Source organism: Sturnira hondurensis, unplaced genomic scaffold (assembly GCF_014824575.4).
Source record: "Sturnira hondurensis isolate 20B ecotype Veracruz unplaced genomic scaffold, ASM1482457v3 Scaffold0014384, whole genome shotgun sequence".
NCBI lineage: Eukaryota > Metazoa > Chordata > Mammalia > Chiroptera > Phyllostomidae > Sturnira > Sturnira hondurensis.
The window spans coordinates 35,077,382-35,096,844 of record NW_028087015.1 but is presented as its reverse complement, the minus strand read 5'-3'; the positions used below and the strand labels follow the sequence as shown (position 1 = coordinate 35,096,844).

Below are 19,463 nucleotides of genomic sequence, written 5' to 3'. Positions count from 1 at the left end.
ACTGTGGAGGAAACTAGAGTATGGAGAGGGAGAGAAGTGCGTATTTTCCCGCAACTTTTTAGCAAATCAGAGATGGAATATGCTCAAATCTTCAGTCTTTTTTAGCTGCTGATTGTTTAGAGTCACCAAGACATCTTAAAAGTTAGTTGTAAACTTTAATTTGGTTTAACATCCTCTTAATTTTGTTATTATGCTAAATGCCTCGGAGAATACAACATTTGTGTTAAGATAACTACAGAAATATTTTCTAGCACTATCAGTCTAGGAAACATTTTTATGTCTGTTTTATTTTTTCCGTCCTCTAGAGCTTGTATTCCCTGTGGAAGATGTGACATTGACCCAGACAGCACGTCACGATGCAAGGCAATACATGGTGAGTGGTGTGGCAGTGATGGCAGGAGCTTCGGGAGACCAGAGAGAGGAGCAAACACTGGCGCTGGGCTATAGGCTGTGGCAAGGCCTTAGATATGTGAAGACAGGGGCAAATGTGTTCATTTGGGTTGGGGACATGGCTAGCAACTCAGACCAAAGCAGTTAATGGGACAACCCACAGCCCTGCTGTGATGGAACTTGTAGTTTGGAGGTGCAGGCAGACATGAAAGATGGAATTAGGTAATTAGTTGGTGAATTGGAGTTCTCGTGGGAACTGCCAAGAAGAAGCACAGAGTGTGAGAACAAGAAACCTTACGGGCTTGGGGGGTGGGGGTGTTGATAGTGGTTGTAGCAAGACCCACAGGGGTTTTATTGTAGTAGCCAGGCCAGAGAGGATGGTGTGGAGTGGGTGAACTCAGGTATTTATGAACCAAAAAACTATGGGAATTGCTCCAGGCTGGTATGGCTGTTGATTGGAGGGTGGTCCTATACACTGAAAGGTCGTGGAATGATTCCAGGTCAGGGCACATTCATAGGTTGAGGGCTTGGTCATGGCACCTACAAGAGGCAACCAATCAATGTTTCTCACACTGATGTCTCTCTCACTCTTTCCCTACATTCCCCTTTTTTTAAAAATCATTAAGCATGTCCTCTGGTGAGAATAAAAAAATTACAGGAATTTAAAAATAAGCCTTTAGTTAAAGTGGGTAACGAAGGAAAACCTTTTAGATAATGTCCTGGTGTGTATGACTTGAGGACCAACGTGTGTCTGGTATTTTCGCCATGAGCATCTTCGCTGTAGACATTCTGGCTGCAAGTGTTTTTGCAGTGTAACTAATTGGCCATAAGGCAATTTTGCTGTAAAAATAGATAAAGACAAATAAAAGAGGGACATGAAAAGGATATATGGAAACATGATAAAATGAACAACAAAATTAAAAAGACTTTATTGCAAAATACAAAATATTTGTATACATTGAAAATGTGGCCCTGGCTGGTGTAGCTCAGTGGATTGAGCTCGGGCCTGCGAACCAGAGGATCTCGGTTCGATTCCCAGTCAGGGCAAATGCCTGGGTTGCAGGCCAGTTCCCGGCAGGAGCCAGTTCCCAGCAGGGGATGCATGAGAAGCAACCATACATTGATGTTTCTCTTCCTCTCTCCTTCCCTTCCCCTCTAAAAATAAATAAATAAATATTAAAAAAAAAAGAAAATGTGTATAAATTCATGGAGGAAATACTATGCAAATAACTGATTTTATTTTGTGGATTGTACCTAAGCACTTGTTTTCATTCTGTAGGAAATGTGGTTCAACTCCGTGCCCTCCAAGAGGGCACTCAGCCTCTCTTTATCTTCCCATTGTTTCTCTTTCAAAATAAGAAACCGACTCTTGGGGCAAACCATTGTCATGTGGAAGAAATGCTAACTGTTTTAAGACCGCCACCATCAGGTGTTCTGTATTGGTTTGTCATAATTTCACATCCACTTGTTTATGGCCTAAGTACAGTTGTTTTGATGTAAAGGTGAATTTGCTTTCATTGAGGAAGCTGTGCTAGGATGTTATTAAAATCTGCTGTTGTCCATAAGCACTTAGCTATTGACGGGCACTGCTGGGGACTTACTGATAGGAACATATGGAGGAACAACCATCACACAGAGTCGAACCCCCGTTTCTCGTGGAATGAAGACAAGTGCTTGGTTAGGTACAGTCTGCACAGTTAAAGGAGCTCCCCGAGGACCTTGAGGTACTTGCTTCTGCCCTGGTCAGGTCCGCCTGACCCGCTTTGGACAGGCAGTGGTGTTAAACTGTGCAGTGGTCCCAGGAAGAGAAGGGACATCTGTTCCTGCCTTGGGGAGGTCACTCCTCATGGGCATCTGTGTGTTACGGCCACCTTGCCTGCCACTTACATGCCCCAGCAGCGAGGGACTTAAGGCAGCAGTTGATACCCAGCTTTTAGTTGGAAGGACTGACTCTTTGGAGAACTAACTTGGAGAGAGGTACACCTATACCAAGTTAGGATTACATTTATCCTTTTTATGGAAAAGTTGCCTTAAGGCCAATTAGTTGTGCAGTGAAAATGTTGTGGCAAAGACGATAAAGGTGAAAGTACGTAGACCCTAAATGGTATCTGTTGAAATCGGAAATAAATAAAAAGGAGCAAGTGGTATCATCTTGGAGGAGGAGATCATCGGTTCCTTCCGGCCAGGTTCGGTTGGGTTTGCAGGCTGTGCCGAGTGGGAGAAAAGTGAGACAGGAGGAGGCTGGCACAGATAGAGAAACCTGGGGTGTGTGGACGAGCGGGCTCGGTGAGCTCAGGGTTTGGGGGAAACTTAATGAGGATAGCAAATGGTTGAACAGTGGGATGTTGAATTCATCGTTCTGGAGGGGGAGTGGCCCTAGGGAGTGACAAGGTCCGCAGGGTGGCCGTGGCAGTGGTTGGGTGGCTGAGACGGGGAGGAGAGTTTACTAGCCATGAGGAGTGTCCGGTATTACAGAGAATGCAATATTGGAGGGTAGGGATATTCCGGTGGCCTGAGGGGTCTGCCAGTTGCTCTCAAAGCTGTTCAGGCATCTGTGGAGACCTGTTTCCATAGTTTTCTTTTCTCTCCTTTTTTTTCCTCCACAAAGTCATAGAATGTCGTTCCACCCAGGACGAGGGTGTCCTCGAGGGCGAGGAGGACATGGAGCCAGACCTTCAGCGCCAGCCTTCAGGCCCCAAAATCTGAGACTGCTTCACCCCCAGCAGCCTCCTGTGCAATACCAATACGAACCTCCAAGTGCTCCTTCCACCACGTTCTCGAACTCTCCAGCCCCCAATTTTCTGCCTCCACGACCAGATTTTGTACCCTTCCCTCCCCCCATGCCTCCGTCAGCACAAGGGCCCCTACCCCCCTGCCCAATCCGGCCCCCCTTCCCCAATCACCAGATGAGGCCCCCCTTCCCGGTACCTCCGTGTTTCCCTCCCATGCCGCCCCCGATGCCCTGTCCGAATAACCCCCCAGTCCCTGGAGCCCCTCCGGGACAAGGCACGTTCCCCTTCATGATGCCCCCGCCTTCCATGCCCCACCCCCCGCCGCCTCCGGTCATGCCGCAGCAGGTCAATTATCAGTACCCTCCCGGGTATTCGCACCACAACTTCCCACCCCCCAATTTCAACAGCTTCCAGAACAGCCCCAGCTCTTTCCCGCCCAGCGCCAATAACAGCAGCAGCCCTCACTTCAGGCACCTCCCCCCGTACCCACTCCCAAAGGCTCCCAGTGAGAGAAGGTCCCCTGAGAGGCTCAAGCACTATGATGACCACAGGCACCGGGACCACAGTCACGGGCGTGGTGAGAGGCATCGGTCCCTGGATCGGCGGGAGCGAGGCCGCAGCCCTGACCGGCGGAGACCCGACAGCCGCTACAGGTCGGATTACGACCGGGGGAGAACGCCCTCTCGCCACCGGAGCTACGAGCGGAGCAGGTAAAGCACGAGTGTTTTTGTTGAACTGCAGAGGCCCCTTCCCAGGCCATCTCCGTTCTTCAGCAAATGAGACCAAAAAGGCTCCGCAGTGCATTTCAGCTTATAAAAGGAGGGAACGCTTCTTTTGGGCTGTTTGAAAGAGGAAGAGCCGACTGACAAGTAAAGAAATTGATGTCAGAAAAAGCCACTTTTGAAAAGCATTCCAAAATTATCAATGTAGATTCATTTCAAGTGGATGCAAGCTGATTACTCTGCATAATAATACAGTTGACATTTTAATGATTTAATAACATGTTACGTATCTCCTTTTTTTGCTTTATATGTATTTACGTTCAGTGTCAGGTTACACAGCGCTTGAATTCTTTGGGGATTGATGATATGCATATGTTATTGATTAAGAATCAAAATAGTTACACAGAACTTTCTGATTTTTAGGATAATTGAAGTGTATTGTATATTGTTGTCTTCTTGCTCTGTTTCCTTGTAAAATGAAGTAGTATTAGTTACACATTATCAAAATTATAGTTATCAAAGTAGCTTTAGCCTGCTTTTGCGGCACTAAAACAAATTCAGACTGAAGAAAATGGCATTTAAAAAATACTGTCCTACTTCAGGTGATATTTCTTTGTTTTTCAAAAGACCAAATATCTAGTATGTTCAAGAGAGTAAGGTTTCAGCAGTGTTCTTAAACTGGGATTCGCAGATGGGCTTCTAGAAATGCCCTGAAGTTATATTCAAGACTATGTGGTTGTGTGTTTTTCTATAAGTGAGTAGGTACCCTGCATCAGATTCTCAAGAGGTGGTGTGAGTCTCTTACCCCCAAAGTCTAAGAGCCATTGGTTTAGATGGAGAGATAAAAATGCAGGGGTAGTGTTCCTACTAATGTTTACTGTACCTTCAGCGGACCCTTCGTGTCTGCAGGTGTGAGGTTTTGCACCTGGCAGGCTGGCAACAGTGCTTCTTCTCTTCTGCCCCTGTGGTGTTCCCTTCGTTGATTTGTGGGACTTCTGTGCTACAAGGCTCTGAGCTCTGCCACCAGCTCACGTTGTCATGTGGGTTTGCAGAGTGGCTCCTGCATGGTCCCTTCTCAGTCTCCAGGTTTTCCTCCTGGCTGTCGGTTCCATTCTGATTGGACATTCTGCCCAAGAATGACAGTGGCCATTCTTAGCCCCGGGGAGAGTGTCTTGTGCTCCGATGTGGCAGGAAACTATGCTGTTGCTTCTCCCTGACGCCAGGGGGAGGCAGAGGGCCACGTGTTTCCTGTGGAGATGACTGATTGGAGAGTCGTGGTCTTCAAAGTGTTTTCAGCACGAGTTACTGTTTCTGGCTGATTCTGTCCTTAATTCTTCAGTGATGGGCTAGTTCGCAGAGGCCTGTGATAGTGTGTTTCCTAGTTTTATGATAAAGATCTAAACTGGAAAGAGTTTGCTCCAGACTTAACAACGATGGTTGTTGCTGTCTCCGGGGAGCGTTTTTGCTGCTCACTTCACTATTCCAGATTGCATTCACTTTTCTGTTTTGGGGGCCTAAAAGTTAGAGCAGAGTTATCCAGGCTTGGTCTTGGACTTAGGTGCTTATTTGAAGGAACTGGAATGTCTTGTAAACTGAGGGTGTCTGTCAGTGAGGGAACCGAGTGCCAGAGTTGCGGTTGGTCCCTGTCACCCGAAACCACAGCTCCTTTCCAGGAAGGACCTGTGCAGGCGGCTGCTCCCCTTTCCAAAGGGCCTTTACTTACGTTGGAGTTGTTTTTCTGATGTTGTGCTTGGCCTGTTCGCCCTGGGCCCGCCCTCTGTGTCACAGCCTCACTGTAATTGGCTCCTTTGGGTCTTAGGTAGGTGTCAGTCATCTGTCTTACATGGATTGCTTCTGTGAGAGCAGCGTGGGTCATGTGGAGGTCATGTGAAGTGTATTGGAGAAACCCCAAACTTCACACATTTACGCATTAGGTTGTGTTGTCTGTGAAAATTTTATAGCCTGTCCTCTGGCCACTTCTCCCCTTGCTTCTTGGGATAAGTGAGTCTGTTCTTTTTCAGGTTCCATTTTCCTTCTATTTCTCCTCCTCCAAAATGTGGTCGAATAATAATGACAAGATTGTGTTAGGGCAAACTATTTCTAGAGAAAGTTTGTGAGGAACTGGGTATAAGTTTTTGTTACCATGCAAGGTGAAGGTTACTCTGGGGGACAGGAAAGGAAACAGAACAGCGTCCTGGCTCTGGGCAGCCTGGTGCAGAGCGGGGCGGGCCTCCCTGCCCGTCACTGCCTGGTGCCGCAGCGCAGGGCCCTCGCGGCTCCTGGGAGCGTGATGTGCAGCCCTCGGGGAGTTGGTACTTGGCCCCAGAGGAAGATCTTAGTGCTCGCACACAAGGGTCAGTCTTTGGAAAAGTAACCTGAACGCTGTTTTTCTTGCTTTTAAAGGGGTTGCTCATAATTGTGTTTCTAAGGGCTAATTGTGTTTCTGATTTATGTACAAACTGGTCTTCCAATTCACCCCCACTCAGAGCTGCTCTTGAGTGCAAATTTTATTGCCTAGATGTTAAAAAATGAACAAAAATGAGGAATAGCCACTAAATAGAGATTTTATCTGAAAATATAGGCAACTTAATTATTCTTTTTAGCAGTCATGCCACTACGGATTATATCTTTATCATGTGGTACTACTCACTGGTTGGGAGTTATTGCCTGAAAGTAAACTAGTTTTAGAAGTGAGTCAGGTGAACGATGGGGACGCCCGAGCCTTGGCTGCTTCTTTTGGAACCTTGTGTGTACCTGTCGCTTACGTATGTGTCCGAGTGTGTTGTTCAAAGGAGTCTTCCTTGATCTCTACATGTAAAACAACTTCTGCTTTTTATATCTAAGCAGTGATGAATCTCTATTGGTTTTATGAGCTCTGATTTCAATGTGTTTACCTTTCTTCTGTGGGTTTGGCTATAGGTTGGGGGATATTTTTGAGTCCAGACATTTTTATCATCTTGCTGGACTCAGGCTAATACAGCATTTTTTTTCATTCTGAGATCAGGTGGTTATTTCCCTTAGATTTAGTGCTGATTGAGACACACTAGAGTCCTGATTTTTGTTCCAGGTTGCATTGTGCTTGTTAAATAAACTCAGAAATTATTATTATTCTTATTAAATTTTCCTGGTTTAATATTGGGAGGTTTTAAAATTCCTCATTCTACTTTTACACTAAACAAACTCAAGGTTTCCATTGAGAGTTCTTTTCCAACGAAAGTAGCATTTACAGGTGAAATGACCCCCAGTCTCATGGCAACTAGTGATGGATAGCTAGAGCTCCAACTCAGGCCCGTGTCCTGTAGGTTCAGAACTCTCTTCATTATGGAACCTTGTTCTAATATTTACTACTAAAGCTTTTATTCACCTGTATTTTGTGGATGAAATTGAGAGTTTCCTAGAAACTGACAGGCAATAGAATGCTTTAAAGTTTTCCCTATGGGCTAAATAACCAAAGATGACTGGTTGGAAGGTCTCCACAGAATATTATGATAAAATTCTCTTTGTTGCTTAGCATCAGGTAGGATTTTGTTCTTTACAGAAAACAGCAAAAAATGTCTAAGTTACTGAACTTCTGTGAAGGAAGAGCTCCCTTATTCTCTAATAAGTGCAGGATGAGTAAAAATGTCCCGTAGGGAACAGTGCCTGAAAACCCTTAGGGAAGGCCCAGGTATTTAGACGGTGAATTCAGTGAAGAGAGATGGTGCGTTTGAGTCTTTCTGTTGAAAACAGCTCTGTGTATTAATTCCTTTAAGAGAGCGGGAACGGGAGAGACACAGGCACCGGGACAGCCGAAGATCACCATCTCTGGAAAGGTCCTGCCCAAAAGAGTGTAAGAGATCTGGAAGGTAAGCAAGGAGTTCACACGGAAAGAAGTCCCAGGGTCACATCCCCAAACCCAGATTTTGTGCTTATGCAAAGTATCAGCCACGTCTTCTAAGTACTTAAGAGTCTTCCAAAATTGCCCTGTGAAAAGCTAAAGCAGCCACTCCCTTAACAGTCTTTACTTTCAAGATGTGTTGATTATGCGCAAGGAAAATCTTGATAAATTTCCAGAAATTAGAAATTACATGGGCCACTTTTTCTGACGTCAATTGCTGATAATTCAAGGGTTTTTTTAAATAAAAAAAAAAAACCTCGGAAATTCATAATTATAGTTTTAAATATACTGGTTTCAGAAAAAAGTAAAACTACAGTCACACTGTATTTAGAAAGGTGACATTGAGATTGTTATAAACTAAAACAGCATGTAACCAATTCTGTAGTCTTATATAATGGTAATTAAGAACAGCACTCTGGAGTCTGATGGATTTGGGGTCGATTATTAGTTCTCTCAATGTTATTATTGGATAAAGTTATCTAACCTTTTTAAACTTCAATGTCTGCCTAAAATAAGGACACTTATAAATGCATTTAGTGGTGAGGGGTCATTGAAATAATACATGCAAAAACACCAGAACTGGGCCCAAAATTAGTGCCAAATAAATGGTTCACACACACACACGTACACACTGTTATCACCTGATCGTTTGGCTCTAGAAATTGGTAAAGAAAAGCAGAAAAAGGGATTTAAAGATAAAAGAGATTAATGAGATAGGAAACAGAACTATAGCACTATAACAATATTTGTGAATAAATGCAAGACTTCTTTGAAAGGCCGTATAACTTAAAAAGTGGCAAATCAAGAAAAGAAAAACACATTGTGTTAGGTACGAGAAAGATTGTATCAGTAATGAAGGGGATTTAAAATTGACAGCACGTTGGCATAAATATAGATGCTTTCCTTAAAAAATTTGGAAACTTGGAAGTGAAAATAAAAATTACAGATTTCTGATTAGAAGTAGAAAATTAAACTGTTCTAGAATACTGGAGAAGATGGAGGGGGAACTCAGGTCCTACTGTGACATCAGGGAAACCCAGTGGCCAAACCTAACCAGTGAAGGAAGAGAAACTCCCAGTCTCTTTTATGGATATTGATATGAAAATCTGATTCGTAGAGGAGAAAGTTACTGTGTTAAAATAACAATTTATTCCAAGTTAGTATTAACAAATCTATAACTAATTTTTGTGTGTCAGAATTGACAGGATTTTTCCAGTACCTGCCCATTAGATATTTCATATAAAACCACCATTGATTTATGAGTAGGAACTGCAGTAAGCTACGAATATAAGCAGACTTCTTTAATGTGATGGAGAACATTATCTCATGATGAACATGGCCGTCATCATCTCAAAATAACCGAATTGACTGTCGGAACCTTACAGGTCTCCCCACACAGGTTAGGAGAAAGCCGAGGCTCCATTGCTTATCCCTGTCACCCAACGTCGCATAACTTAATCAGCAAGCAAATGAAATGCATTACATTGCAATACGGTGTCCCAGGCATTGTGCTGGTGCAGGAGATACAGTTGTTAACAACAGCCCCCACGTGACAGGCATAGAAGGTCAAGTGCTACGAGAAGTGCGTTTGCCGGAGCAATTACACGTTGCTGCGGGAACACAGCAGTGAAAAAGGCAGCTTGGGGAGTCGTGGATAACTTGACATTTTACTGATACCTAGAGTGGGCACAGTTCAGGGATGCATTAGGGAAGGAGGGTGGGAGGGGAAGAGAAAGGAGCATGTGTGGAGGAATGTTCTGTGAAGGTCAAGTCTGGAGGAAATGAGTTTAGAAAGCGTTTGTGGTAGTTTAGAAAGGAATGATTGTGCCTAGGCTGGGGCAATGGCTGCAGTCATGGGCGTGGTGGAGGTGATGGGGACATACTTGTGAGACAGAGTCAGCAGGTCTTGGTGACTGGTTGTGAAGGGAGAAGACGCAGCTGTCACACCCTGAGACTTGGTGGTCCCCATCGCACTGAGAAAGGCCAGAGGGCATGTAGAGGTGTGACTCGGTGAGACAACCCGGTGGAATCGTGTGGTAGCACATTGGGTGCACAGGTGTCAAATTCAGACAGATCCCAGATGTAGGACTCGATGCCGTGATTAGATGAGATGAACTACGGAGAGTTTGTCCAGTGAGAAAGGACTTGCTGTGGAGGAGGCGAAGGGGGACATACGGACAGAAAGAAAGCCAAGTTGTTGTGTTGGCGGAAGCCACTGAGCACCCTTTGGAGGTCGATGGTTTTTCATGTGGAGTGTTGGAAGTCTCCTCGGTCCGGTGGTTCCTTGTCCAGTGCCCAGTCGCTTGTAGAGAAGGCCGACTTGGGTTCCGTGAGTATAATTCAGTAGATGGGGAAGAAAACCCTGAGATGTAAGCATGGTGAAAGAGGACAAGTTATCATAGTTTCTAGTGTAGTGTGTGGTTAAGAAACAGTCTCAAGTTTGGCTTTTGGGATTCGGAATGCCTGAGACACTTGAGAAGAGATGCTCTGTTTTGAAAGGCCCCCCTCGAAGTGCTGCGAGACAAGAACACTGGCTAATGGGCGTGGCGGTGGGCCCTGGGCGTCCGTCCTTCAGGGCGCCTGCCTGAAGTGGGGGTGAGGCTGCCTTCTGCCTGCGTTTGTTGGTGATAAGAAACACTTGGGGGGATTTTTAGTACATGTCAGAGTGTCTGTGTCAACGGCGTTAGCATCTCCCACTTACTAGCTTTGTGGTATTGGACGAGTGACATAATTTCCAATTCTCTTTCCTCTGTAGGGGATGCTCACATCTGCCACAGAGCATGCTTGTAAGGAGTGCATACGAGTGTCAGGAAAGTGCTTAGCAGAGCATCAGGCTCCTAGCACTGAAAACAAACCTCACCTAACCGCTGGGAGCTCAGTGCTGTTATGAGCTAGTGGTGCTATCAGAAAAATTCAGGCCCTGGCTGGTGTAGCTCAGTGGATTGAGCGTGGGCCTGCGAACCAGAGGATTGCGGTTCGATTCCCAGTCAGGGCACATGCCTGGGTTGTAGTCCAGTTCCCTGCAGGCCAACTCCCAGCAGGGGACGCACAAAAGGCAACCATACATTGATGTTTCTCTCCCTCTCTCCTTCCCCTCTAAAGATAAATAAATAAATAAAATCTTAAAAAAAAAAAGAAAAATTCAAGTGGGTCTGCTAAGAAACTGAGAATCGACTCGCTGAAGTTGACAGTTATAAAACAAACCCACTGGAATTAATAAATCAGAAATACCTACTTAGAAATAAATAAATAAATCAGGAATACCTACTTAGAAAATGTAATGAAGAAAAATGTAGGTTCAGTATAGAAAATTTATATTAATTAAGATTAAGTGTCTTAATAAGACTTAAAAAATATACAGGTCCATGGGAAGAAAACATAAATGTTACTGATGACAAAGAAGGTGAAGTAGGTGATGGAGGGCGAGCCACAGCCCCATGGTGGGGGTGGGTGACAGTGTCGGACGGAGACCAGCTTTCTTCAAGGTCACCTGCAGCTGCAAAGCAGCCAGTTGGAGTGCGGGTTTTAGAACCTCTTGAGTCAAATTATTTGGAAAAGAAGTGAGAAAAAGGAAGAAAAACGACAATGTAGCCTTAGGAGTGTTGAAATGTTCTATAAACACATAAGACTTACAAAAACTGGACATGGGCATAAATAGACCCGTGAAACCAATACTGAGCCACAGTCAAGGACACACGAACCTCCCCATCTGCTGTCGAGTTGCTTTCTCAGATCGGAGGAAAAACTGATGTGAGGGCAATTGGCGAGCCATTCGGAGGCGGAACCTGGAATTTCTGCCTTCTGTCTTGGAGAGAGAGAGAAGAACGTAGTGTTATAAATAACTGAAGAAAATATAAAATATTTATTTGACCTTCACATGGGAAAGGATTGTAAGCGTAATGCTAAGGAGGAAACGCCTTTAAAAATCGCTAGATTTTGCCATATGAAAGTTAAATGTCGCAATAAGCAGATAGAATTTAAATGGGAAACAAAGCTGAAAAAGGTTACATTACATATGACGGAAGAAGGGGGATTGTCTTAATAAAAAAGTCTTTCAATCAATAAAAAGGACTGCAATCCTCATTTCACAAATCCCGGCGTGCCAGTTGCCTGGGACGTTCATAGAAGCAGTGAACACGGCGTGTATCGTTTCAGTAATGATGAAAATGGGCAAGTTTCCTTAAATGAGATACTTTTCTTATCAGAATGGCGAGGGTGAAGGATAATCATGTTGACAGGGTGTGTGGAAACCAGAACTCGATAAGATTCTGGTAGTGGTCTAACCTGGCACTGCCCACCTGTAGAGAGGCCTTAAGAAAAAGTACTCACACGCCCTTTGTGTGAAAGAATCCGACAGGTGTGCAAAGAACACAAGTTGTGTTCATGGTGGCATTGCTTTCAGTGGTAAAAAAGTGCCAACAACTTCCATTTGAGCAGATTTGTTAAGTGATGGTGCACCTGTGAAAGGATAACGCGCGTCTATTACATGGTCCAGCTGTGGATGCACTGAAATAGGACGGTTCTCCTCACTTACCGTGAGTGAGGGCAGGCTACAGGGTTTTTCTGGTTAAAGCTTGTGTGTATTTATGTATATTCCTATATCTCCATATTTTAACACGTTTGTGAAATACAGTGCTTATCTGTGTGTGGTGGTACGGGTGATTTTTGTGTTAATTTTGTCAGTGCTTAATTTTTTTCCTGCAGTGAACGAATATACATTTTACTTTGTGTGACGTTTTTCTTCTGGTAACAGTGACGTACGTTGTAATACTTAGAAGTAACATCGATATATGTAACCTTTCTAAGCACCCACCCCTTCCCTGGATGCACACACACCTGCGCACTCACCCCTTTCCTGCCTCAACACTGGAAGTTAGTGGTGGGAAGCGTTGACTTGCACCTCTGATCTGGACGCACTGTCTCTTGGGTAACACGGCGGTGTCAGTGGAGCTTCCAGGCTGCCGGCGCGACTCCGGGAGAGCGGTCACTCTCCTGGGCTGGATTCTCACGGTCTCTACGGGACTGCCCAGATTTCTCGGGCTTAAATGAGTTAAAATCTACCCCGTAGGTTTTCCCTCCAAGCACATCCATAGGATGGGCCTTGGCAAATTTCAGACCTGAGAAATTCTCAGAGACGGAGTTGCTTTTATCCTTTGTAACCCAGTTAATATCAGTGTTTGTGGGGATCAGACGTAGGGAAAGTGGTAGCTCAGGAAGCAGCAGTGATGCCCAGGCGTGGGGGTCCAGAGGGATGGTAGGGGTGATTGACTGGTCCACTTTCAGGCTCCGGTCCTCAGGCTACATTTATCTCCAAGCTGAGGCTGTGTTTTGTGAAGCCTTTTTTTTTTTCCTGGCAGAGTAGGACACGCAGGACTCAAAACCAGTACTCTCCTCATGGGACTGTCTGTGCACAGAGATTTCCGAGGGTTTTCCAAGTATCTTTCTCTTCTAGGAGTTACGGTTTGCCACTCATTCTTGAACCTGCTGGATGCACACCAGAATTACCTGGGGAGATTATTAAAAATACAGATTCTTGGGCCCCACCCCCACCCCTGAATCAGTAAGTAGATCTGGGGTAGGGCCTGGGAATTTGTATTTTTAAACAAGTGACTTCAGGTGATTCTGGTGCCACCAGACTGGTATTTAGGATTCGCTGGTTGAACAAAAGTAAACGTGGTTTGGCATGGCATTTTTATTTTAGGTGAAAAGTGAACGAAACAGGTGAAATAAAATAGTTTTACAACAAAAGAACTTCTTTAATAACCAGCCTCTTCGCCCCCTTTTGAAGTCGCTCCCCAAGTAGGGAGAAGAAGAGAGCGCGTTGGGAAGAAGAGAAAGACAGGTGGAGCGACAGCCAGAGCTCTGGCAAAGAGAAGAGTTACACCTCCATCAAGGAGAAGGAGCTGGAGGAGGCGCTGCCGGACAAGAACGAGGAGGAGGAGGAGGAGCTGCTGAAGCCCGTGTGGATCCGCTGCACCCACTCGGAGAACTACTACTCCAGCGACCCCATGGATCAGGTGGTAGGTCCGAAGGGCAGGCGCAGCGGGCCTGGTTTCCCAGCGCTGGCACCCTTGGCGTGTCGTGCCAGTGACCCTCCGCTCTGGGGCCTGCCCTGTGCACGGGCCTGTTGTGCTCTGGGCTCCATGCCAGTGGAGCCCCTCCCCAGTGGTGACACCCAGAGCTGTCTGTGGATGTTGCCGGTGTCTCCTGGGGGCAGTCTCCCACCCCGTGTGAGCACCGCTGCGTGGACTACAGCTGTTCCACAGAGGCGAGAGTGCAGTAGGTGAGACAGTATCCTCCGCCCTGCATTTTTTGTGGCGCTGCTTGACTTGGTACCGGGGGCTTCTGACTCGTATGGCTGCTCCTTGCAGTTGGTGGCGTGTGTGTGCATGTGTGCGTATGTGTGTGTTTCCCCCACATGGGAAATAAGCAGAAATTTGAGTTTGTGTGTTTACAAGTGTGTGGTTGACTGAACATAACCATGGGAAGTTTCCCTTGCCTGTTGGCCAGCTTGTGGAATGGCAGGCACGGTCACTCTTCATGGGCTCCTGAGAGACGCAGTGTGGGTGCTGTGTGAGGCCCAGCCACCATACCGTGTCGCCGTGGGGGACTCCACGGCCTCCTCCATGGTGCTCCGCGGTCTTCTCCATATGCTCGCTTCTCTTGGCCTTTCTTCCATCTTCACTTTGTTTTCTGTCGCTCTCCCTTTTTTCTCTCTCCTCCCGAAGGTCTAATGCCTTCATCCCACTGTTTATCTGTGGAGGATAGACACGCAGGAGTGGTCATTGATTGAGTGAAGAGTAAAGGAACGAATATCTACAGACTCGGGATGTAGGAGGTGGCCGATCTTAGATTCAGTGTATGGGGTCAGAGGAGAGAGCATGTGTTGGTTGGAATTCTGTGAGTGGCTTTGTCTGGGACCGAACCCTTACCTATGGGGACTCCCTTGTCTTTGGAAAAAAGGGGTTTGAGGACTCTCTCGTAGTGGGGCGATCTTTTACCTGACAGATTAGAGCAGAGACTTAAGTCATAGCTCGTGATGCAGGAAGGGAAAGCTCTCAGACCGAGCACTTTCATGGTGTCAGGACTTCACTCCATGCCTCTCGTGTTCTCTTGTTTAGCCCTCGGAGCGTCCCGTGGAGGAAAGCATTCGTCACTGAAGGACGTTGCTATAAACACAGTCACGCTCCACCCAGTGGTGGTCTGGTCAGTGATGGGCCGCGTGGACGGCGGTGGTCCCACACTGCGTTGCAGATTTTGTCACTGGTGATTTCGTAGTCACTGCGATGGCACAGCCCCACGCGTCACTCACGTGCTTGTGGTGGTGCCCGTCGTGCCAGCCCTGCAATTACGTACAGCAGGTGATGCTTGCTGATGGTAATAAACGGCCGTGTCATTGTAGTTTATGTGTCTACAACACCGTACACTTTATTGTTGTTCTGGAGTACAGCCTTTCTCTCTGTATGAAAAGGGCTGCAACACAGTGCGCCGTGCTACACCGGCAGCCGCTTCCCCTGCCTCCAGTGCCTCGTTTTCTGTGGTGCCTGACTGCGTGCTGCGTTGTTTTGTAGATGACACGCTGCACGGGCTTGTTGCCCAGGAGCAGCGGTCTCTCCTGCGTAGCTGGGGCAGGTGATAGGCTGTACCGTCCAGGTTTGTGCAAGCACGCACGACGATGTTCGCACGTGACAAAGTTGCATAATGCTGCATTTCTCCAGACAGCCGCCGGTCGTCCTGCGGGGCACGACTGTCACAACCCTCAACTAGTCACAACTTCAGCGAGCCTGGTTTGTTTTTCTCAGGAAGATGTTGGGAGGGAGGTGGTGGGAGGGAGGGAGGTGTTTTGTGGTCAGTGGAGACGGGGCTTTGGTTTGGCATCGGCTATCCCGGGAGCACCCACCTTGGTTGCAGAAGGACTGCGGCATCCCTAGGTGTCACATCTGGACACAGCAGACAGTGCAGAGGGCACTGTTGGGTGGGGCCTTCCTCTAGACATTTGCCCTGAGCTCCCACGAGTCTTTTCTTTCATCCCTTCTCCAGAACCGTGTCTTCTCTCTCCTTCAGGGAGGCATCTTCCGTGGCTGCCATAACAGATTTCCACACACTGTGGCTTAAAACAACACACATTTATGACCTCACAGTTGTGGAGGCCAGAAGTCACTCTTGGGTCTCATCGGCTACGTAAAGGTGTCAGCAGGGCTGTGTCCCTTTCGGGAGAAGACCTGTTTCCTTGCTCGTTCCTGCTGTGGCAGAGTTCAGGTTCTTGTGGCCGTAGCGTTGAAGTGCGAGTTCCCTTGCGGGCTGGCAGGTGAGGGCTGCTTCCAGCTTCTCGGGGCCGTGTCCCCCAGGGGCCCCTTCCTTCGTCCCCCAGACCGGCGGTGGGGGTGGGGTCCTCTGTGCTTCGAGTATCTCTGCCTCCTCTTCTCTCGCACCCGACTCCCTTCAGGAAGGTTCTCGGCTGGGAGAGGCTCGTTGTGCATTGGGCCTACCCAGACAGTCCAGAGTAATCTCCCCGTCTCAAATTTTGTAACATTGATCACATGTGCAAACTCTTCTCGGCCATGTAAGATAACACGTTCAGTTTCTGGGGACGAGAACGGGCCGTTGTTGGGGGTGGGGAGACTGTGGCTCAGCCCAGCTACCCCAAGGTCAGGGGTTCTCTGCCCCACATCTGAAGAAAATCACAGTCCTGTTAGCAAGGAAGAGGAGGACAATAGGTGCTATTCTTAAAAACAACGAAGTTGAGACAGTGAGGCTCCAGAACTTTAATTTTTTCTTAATTTTTATGGATGTGTTCCAATCCCAACATAGAAGGCAGGCTGACGCACCGGTAGCCCAGCCGTGGGCTTTGTGTGTAGTCGTCCGGGGCAGCGAGGGTTAGGAAGGCCCGTGGGGACCCAGCACCAGAGAGGTGGGACTGGGGGACATTGGTCCCCTCGGGCTGTGCTGCACACTTCACGATGTAATGTTTGACGTCAAAGAGTGTGGACATTTAAGATGGTTTTCAGCCTGGGAAGAGAATAGGAGCGCATTGCCCAGCGCGATGTTTGTGGTTTGCGGAGTGTGTGTGTGTGTGTGTGTGTGAGTGTGTGTATCCTTGTGTTTCTGGGGGGTGTATGTGTGTGTATCCCTGTGTTTATGGGGTGTGTGTGTTTATGTGTGTGTGTGTATCCCTGTGTTTATGGGGGGGGTGTGTGTAGGGATATATGGTTGTTTCTCTTGGATCGTTGGGCCAACGTGGAGGGTGGACTGCTGGAGATCTTCAGTGTGGGGGTGTGTGCTTTCTAGGAGCATGTGGGGTATCATGAATTCTCAGTGGGAGCTGATCGTTTTTTGTCATATCAAAAAGACAGAGAGAAACAGTTTTAATGGTTTTGAATGTTGGCAAAGTTACCTTTCTGAGGAAGGCATAGGTTCGTGTTTGGGCATAGTTACCAGCATTGGGCTGTTTGTATCTGTTTGTTAAATGGAGGGTTGAAAATGGCCCCTGGCTGCTACGAATCTTTGATTACTTGTCAGATCTGTGTATCTTTGGAAAGTCTGTTTCTAATGTAGTTTCTAATACTGACCCTTTATTTTTCAAAGGGAGACTCTACTGTGGTTGGCACAAGTAGGCTCCGCGACCTATACGACAAATTTGAGGAAGAGCTGGGGAGCCGGCAGGAGAAGGCCAAAGCCGCCAGGCCCCCGTGGGAGCCGCCCAAGACCAAGCTAGATGAAGATTTAGGTGAGTCAGAGGTCACCAGGCCAAGGCTCTGCTTTTATCATGGCCTAGTCCTGGCCTCTTGGGATGTGTCCTCAGGAGTCCCAAGTTGAAATTTCCTTTTGCATTTGATTTTCCTTACTTAATAGTTGGCAAAATACATAACAATGGAACATTCTTGTTTTCGATAGTAGTTTTTCTCAGTCACATTCGGCAGAAAACATAGGAAATCTCGTTTGCAAGGCGCACTGACCAACAGTTGTGTCCGTCACAGAACTGTCTAGTCATAGAGTCAGAGGGACTGTAGTGCAGCCTCCCACCAAAAGTGGGGCCTGTTCCCTGTTCCTCCTGCCTCTGACGGGCAGGTGGCCCCTGTGGCCCTGGCCATGTCAGGTGCTCCTGGTCTGACGGGGAGTGCAGCTCTGTGTGAAAGTTTCTGTCCATTCACATAGACAGTTGCTGTAACTTTCTCATATATTCCATGTGTCTGGGGTTTCAGGGAGACGCTGAGCTCTTTGAGGACGGACACTGCTGTTCACCACTTTGTGTCCTTGGTCCCCAGCAGAAGGCCGTGTAGAGATGACACATTCCTTGCGTGTTTTCCTTTGTGCGCCGTGGCTCTCCTCTGCCCACCTTCACTGTGTGTCTCAGGCTGAGAGGTGGTATCTGTGGTGGGCAAAAGCACCGACTGAACCAGCAGGCCTGGGTTCGAATCCTGGCTCCTTCACTTGAAATGTGACCTTGGGCAAGCGATTTACTCGCTCTGTGCCTTTTGTCATCTGTAACAGAGGGAGACCGTGGCATGGGTCCCATACAGTACACTTGAAAAGACAGCTGTGTAAGCATCATGTTTTGTTACTGCGCCACACTGCAGTCATCTCCTGTAGGGTTAATCTAAGTTTTAGATACGTTTTTTTAATTGTGTGAAAATACGCATAACACAAAATCATCTTTAAGTTTACAGTTCAGTAGTGTTAAGTGCATTCACATTGTTGCATAATCCCCAGACTTTCTCTGTGCTGCTCACCTGAAACTCTATTCCCATTAAACAGCAATCCCCACACCGCTTCCCTGCCCCTGCCTCTGCCAGTGCCTGGTGCTCACCATCCCGCTCTCTGTCCCTGTGAACCTGACCACGCTAGGCGCTGCGTGTCCGTGCAGTCAGGCAGCATTTGTGTTTTTGGACTGGCTCACTTCACTTGGCATCATTCTCCATCTGTTTTTATCCAGTTACTTCCAAGTTGGAAAAAAAGATTTCCAGTGAAAGTCTTTTATTGCTACTATTGAGAGAAAGAATTTAAACTGAGTCGGGCCGTCATCACCCTTCAGCCCCTTACCACCTGGCCTTGGCCCCAGCTCTCTGGGTTCCGCTCCTCTCGCCTTGTCCTCCTGAGCCCGCCCCCCCACCGCCCTGCCTGGCTCAGGTGCACCCCAGCCAGGAACTTGTTGGTGACTTTTCTAGATGGCGGGGTGGGGGGTGGGGGACTTGCTTTTTGCTGCATCTTTTAAAATGTGAAACCCAGTTACTACTGTGGTTTGCATTTTCCCTGACATCGTCATGAAGTCTTTCTCTGTAAACATGTTTGTTTGCTTTGCCTGCTAGGTTGTGACTTAGCATTATGGGCCACATTATTTGTCATGGTATCGTGGAGCAGAGCACTTGGGGCTGAGCAGGTGCTCAGGTGTTTGCTGAAAAAATAAACAATTGTCCTTGCACGAAGAGGTGTGGGTCGTTTGGAAGGTCGCCACGTGTACACACCTTGTGAATTTCTTCAGCCTCTCTCCATGTGTGTCCCTCTCCTCTGTCAGGAAGTTCCAGCGAATCCGAGTGTGAGTCCGATGAGGACAGCACCTGTTCGAGCAGCTCGGACTCTGAGGTTTTCGACGTCATTGCAGAGATCAAGCGCAAGAAGGCCCATCCTGACCGACTGCACGACGAGCTCTGGTACAATGACCCCGGCCAGGTGCGCGCGTGTTTTATGTTCTTGCCGTGACGGCTGCTAACCCACACATGCCTTCATGCCTCCGGGCTTGGAGGG

At 47.3% G+C, this 19,463-nt stretch overlaps 1 protein-coding gene across 5 annotated transcripts in view; it reads left to right on the top strand.

Annotated features, from left to right (window-relative positions):
• DROSHA (drosha ribonuclease III) overlaps positions 1-19,463 on the top strand; it is a 108,051-nt gene that overhangs the window by 2,046 nt on the left and 86,542 nt on the right. For 2 of the 5 annotated variants that reach the window (XM_037063113.1, XM_037063114.1), the window contains exons 2-8: positions 306-373; positions 2,999-3,832; positions 7,597-7,689; positions 13,174-13,281; positions 13,510-13,741; positions 17,307-17,448; positions 19,234-19,388. In XM_037063113.1, the coding sequence (XP_036919008.1) occupies positions 357-373; positions 2,999-3,832; positions 7,597-7,689; positions 13,174-13,281; positions 13,510-13,741; positions 17,307-17,448; positions 19,234-19,388 (1,581 nt within the window). In that variant the 5' untranslated portion in view covers positions 306-356. Of the gene's footprint in view, positions 1-305; positions 374-1,743; positions 1,833-2,998; positions 3,833-7,596; positions 7,690-13,173; positions 13,282-13,509; positions 13,742-17,306; positions 17,449-19,233; positions 19,389-19,463 lie in introns of those variants that run through there. The other 3 variants (XM_037063112.1, XM_037063115.1, XM_037063116.1) reach the window with 3 other exon arrangements.